Source organism: Convolutriloba macropyga, chromosome 3 (genome assembly GCF_964194025.1).
Source record: "Convolutriloba macropyga chromosome 3, txConMacr16.3, whole genome shotgun sequence".
In the NCBI taxonomy this organism is placed as follows: domain Eukaryota; kingdom Metazoa; phylum Xenacoelomorpha; order Acoela; family Convolutidae; genus Convolutriloba; species Convolutriloba macropyga.
Genome location: NC_134470.1, coordinates 32,120,388 through 32,125,258, shown reverse-complemented (window position 1 = coordinate 32,125,258; position 4,871 = coordinate 32,120,388). Strand labels below are relative to the sequence as shown.

At 36.7% G+C, this 4,871-nt stretch overlaps 1 protein-coding gene across 1 annotated transcript; it reads left to right on the top strand.

Annotated features, from left to right (window-relative positions):
* The first annotated feature begins 1,385 nt into the window (after positions 1-1,385).
* LOC142337010 (beta-ureidopropionase-like) lies at positions 1,386-3,770 on the top strand. Its single transcript, XM_075386024.1, has 3 exons — positions 1,386-1,825; positions 2,248-2,325; positions 2,721-3,770. Exons 1-3 carry the CDS (start codon positions 1,611-1,613, stop codon positions 3,580-3,582), a joined length of 1,155 nt encoding a protein of 384 aa, XP_075242139.1. The 5' UTR covers positions 1,386-1,610; the 3' UTR covers positions 3,583-3,770.
* Positions 3,771-4,871: the final 1,101 nt, after the last annotated feature.

The following is a 4,871-nucleotide window of genomic DNA, read 5'->3' as shown; positions in this document are numbered from 1 at the left end:
AAACTTTCTTTCTGAGGAACGAAGTTCCTAAGGAAGAAAAACTCTGTGCAGAGCTTAAAGTCAGTTTCTCTTACTGATTTTAACGAAGCCTAGCATAGTTTTGATTTTGGTGGTTATTGAAGCCAATTGAGAAACAGAAAGTTGTTTATTAAATTGAAACAGATTTATAATACTTAGTTGTTTTAAAAGCGCCCCCTTAACAAGGAGGTTCGCTACAAGCTTGAGATTTGTTTGAGTGAGAGTTACTTGAAGTCATCCTTAACAATTTGTTAGGAGCAGAATTTGCTATTTCGAATTATAAGTTGAGTTATTAACAAAAACTCAACAAAAAATTGATTGTTTCAATTTGAATTATTTTGTTATTCTGAGAGAAGCAATTTGTTTTTCAGCAAAACTGAGCAGTTAGTTACTGAGGCTAATTGAGCAACAAGTAATGCAACGGTAATCTACAGTATAGTGGATAATACAGTTCACAAAAGTTAACTGCAAAACACAATATCCGGACAGATTTGAAACCGCTGAAACGAACTGGGCGTTGTAAAGTTTTCCTTGACTTTGATAGGAGAGCAGCCGTTACAATCACAGATACAACGAAAAGCAAAGAATGAAAGGAATCTGTTTTTACTAGCTTCCTGTCCATCAAGTAGCCACCTTCGTACAACTTGTCCCTGCCCTTCACACACCCCTGTGATCTTTCTTTCTTTTCAAGCCCATGATTACAGAAACAACGTGATACAATCTGTTGTGTTTCCATGTCTAATAAAGCCTTCGGAGGGTGACAGCAGTGCAAACACCTGCCACATAGAAAACGGTGATGTTGAAAAGACTTTTCCCTGGATTTGTTTTTATCTCATATGTTGATGAATAAGTAAGTTATCTTTTTAATGGATCAGTCAGATGTTGTTTGAGCCATTTTAAATGTATTTTGTTTTAGCAATCTAATAAATATATTTGGTCCGAAATTCGCAAATGATTGTTACTATATATGTAAGCAGAAATTGAAACTTGAAAAGTCGAAAGTTTTTAAAACTTTTAAAACCTGACTTCATTGTCGAGAAAATAAAAAAGGTCTTTCAATGATGGCTTCAATTATAAAGCGTGCTTTTTAATGGTACTACTTTCGTAGCTTTCTGCGAAAGGTATCAATCAGTGAAAATTGATTAAATAAGGAAGTCGAGCTGGCATGAAGTTCCTGATCCCTTTCCAGGATCTAAGGGTTGGAACAAAAACGATCAATCACGTTTCCGTGCCTGACTTAATGGTGCAGTTGAGTGACAAAAATGGATAATTAATTAATCAGTAAGTTATTCAGCTTCCGGCTCAATTGCATACCTTCAATTAAGTAAACTTTTCGCGGTTTAAATAAATTTTACGTTTGAAAATTTTAGCTGCTCATTTGACTCGTCGATGAATTTAACCTCAAAAGTTTGCACTGAATATTCAGCTTATCGAGCTTTAGCTCTTTCAAGATTCCATTTGAGTACAAAACAATTAAACGCAGATTGATAAGAACACAAGGTAAATACTTCATCATCAGCAGCAGTTGATATACATACACACACAAAACGCACAAGAACTGCAAACATTAACTAAGTATTGTTAATTACAAAATGGCCTTCGAAGTTGAGAGTTTGAGAAAGATTCTTGAATCAATTCCTGACGACAACGAAAGAGAGGAGGCTTACAGAATTCTGTATGGCAAGAAATGTGGGGAAATTGCGTTCCCAGAATCGATTCACGAGTTGGCGAAGAAATCATCGTTTGAGCTCAAAGGATATATTTTTACAGCTGCACCCGAAGAGCTTAGGCCACCTCGTATTACTAGGTAAGGTGCCCTTCTTTTCCCCCTGAGGACTTGGTGTGTAGTGAGCTTCATAAATTTGAAACGCAAGCCAACATTCGGAAAATTCTAGTTTTGAATATGAACATTAATTTATTTGATATCTGCATGTTATAAGTTTGAACTTTGACTTTTAAAACGTCCCCTATCGTTCAAAATTTGTGACAGACTATATTATTCAGTTACGTTTGAAGACGCTAGGTCGGAAATTTTTCATGGCTAGATGAAAAAAAATCAGATTTCAAAACTCGTTTAAGTAATTGATCGATTTGAAAGATGGATTTTCGACACTTGTAAAATAAACTCATGGCATTTTATCATCACATCACTCGAATCATTTAGGTACCTGTTAAGCTAAAAGAAAAACTTGTTCTTTCTGTGGGTTTTGAAGTGTGATAGTGTTTCAGAATTGGTGCCTTTCAGAACCAGATAGTGCTTCCTACGTGGGATCCCATTTCCAAGCAGAAGGACGCTCTATTCAAAAAGTGAGTTAGTATCAAAGTACGGGCCTGATCAGGCGCTTGTATTGGTTTTTTTCTTTAGATTTAAAGTTATTATCTTGCATGGCGCTAGGCAGTTGTATGTTTGTCAAATCAGTGGAACGAGACTTGAAACACCTCGCCAAGAAATGCAAGATCTTGGCAACCAAAAAAAAACTTGGGAGGCCTTGATAGTATCTTGGTAATAATTATTTTTTGAAATAGATCGAAAAATCGTGCAAGTTCGTACACATCTTCACGTTTCCGTGCCAAGAATCTTATCAAGATATTTGCAATGTAATTAAGGTTTCGTTTCACTGGGATAGTTTTACGGCTGAAAAACATAATTTTAATATTTTTACGTGTACTTAGTCATCTTGTTTAAAACTCTTTGAGCTTAGGATGACAGAAGCGTGTCATTTGGCTGGAGCATGTGGTGTGAACATCCTGTGTCTGCAAGAAGCCTGGACTATGCCATTCGCATTCTGCACTCGTGAACGCCTGCCTTGGACAGAGTTCGCCGAGAACGCTGAAACTGGTGCTTCTACTCTCATGCTTCGGGAACTTGCTTTAAAACATAACATGGTCATAATTTCCCCAATATTGGAGCGCGACGATAGGGAAGTTATATGGAACACAGCTGTAGTTATTTCCAACAAAGGTCAATACATTGGCAAGCATAGAAAGAACCACATTCCGAGAACGGGCGATTTTAACGAAAGTACATACTACATGGAAGGCGATACCGGACATCCAGTGTTCGAAACTGAGTTTGGAAAAATTGCTATCAATATTTGCTACGGTAGACATCATCCTCTTAACTGGCTAATGTTTGGTCTTAATGGAGCTGAAATTGTGTTTAACCCTTCAGCTACTGTAGGTTCCCTAAGCGAGCCAATTTGGCCCATAGAAGCCAGAAATGCTGCAATTGCAAGCAGCTACTTCGCAGTAGCAATTAACAGAGTTGGAACTGAAACTTTTCCCAATGAGTTTACTAGTGGCGATGGGAAGAAAGCTCATAGCGACTTTGGACATTTTTACGGATCCAGTTACGTTGCGGGTCCTGACGGATCCAGAACACCTGGACTGTCGCGAACCAAGGACGGACTTTTGGTGACAGAGGTTGATCTTAACTTGAACAGACAGACAAAAGATAAATGGCTGTTCCAAATGACAGGAAGATATCCTATGTATGCAGCGAAGCTGACTGAAGCAACAAAACCGGGTTATCAACCCGAGGTTATCAAGGAAGACGGGAAATAAAAAATTAAATGGGCCAAATTTTATAGTTAAATTAACAGATTACAGCTCAGAGTAATGCCTATATCGTCGGACAAATTTGACCTCGATTTTGCAGATTTAAATCGTTATTTCTGTCAATGCACTTAAAATATTGAATAATAGTGGATTTTACTGATTTTCGCAAATTTAACAATTTTTCAAAAAAATTTTTTGGCAAGCTGATTTTTGATATATAGATCCTAATAACTTTTTCAGCAGGAAGATTTAAGTAACGAATTCAATACTGTAGACAAGGAGAACTTAATCCGACGCTTCTTACAGCAATACCGACTATTTCGACAAAACCGACAAAAACCGACAAAAACCCCAACGCTTCTTACAAGCAAAACCGATGAAACCGACAAAAACCGACAGAAATCGACGCTTCGTACGTCGTTTTCGTCGGTATTTCTCAACGCGGGAAGTATTGTCCTGTACTTCAGCTAAGCAAAATGGATAGCCGATGACGCAGGAAAGCTAGGCCAAATAGAACTCGGGTATACCTCTGCGTTGTAATGCATTAAAGATAAGTTATTTTGATGAACATACTTTGTACCCAGATCGGAGTGGATATTTTAATTTAAAAACATAGCAGGACAAGTCCTGACGTACAATTCAAAGAATTTTCATTGACTATACAAAAACTAGACCTAGAACGGACTATGAGTGAATTGGAAAAACCATTTCAAAAAAAATCAGATTAAAAAAATTTAAAAAAAAAACTGAAAATCAATTTCAAAATGCCTCATGTGAACAAAAAACCACGAGCGTATTAATGCAGTGTCAGTGGCGAATCCAACTTTAAAGTTCAAAATTGTTAGTGCTTCCTGCATTCATAATTACGTAGTTACAAATATTGATACTACAGTGCTAGGTTGCACTAGTACTAACAAAGAGTTCGAGATCGCTAATGTTATGCCTCTTGTGTTGCGGATTTTAATCCGGAAAGTACAAGGAGGCTCATTAATGTGCATCCGCAGATAATGTTTCGAACATGTTTGCCGACATTTCGGATTATTTGTGGACCAAAATGAGGAAGAGATAGGAAACTCAATCAAGTTCACATACTTTTGAAAACAAGTGCTGTACTTGTTAATAATCCTTATAAACTCAAACCAATAAATAAATTTAATAACGCTGCTTTGGAGGACCAATTAGACTTGCCATTAATGAAACTACAATAAAAAAGATCAAAAACTAAACCAGGAAAAAAACAAAAACTTTAACTGGCAAACCTTAACAATTATTTTATTCCTTACATAAATATAAAA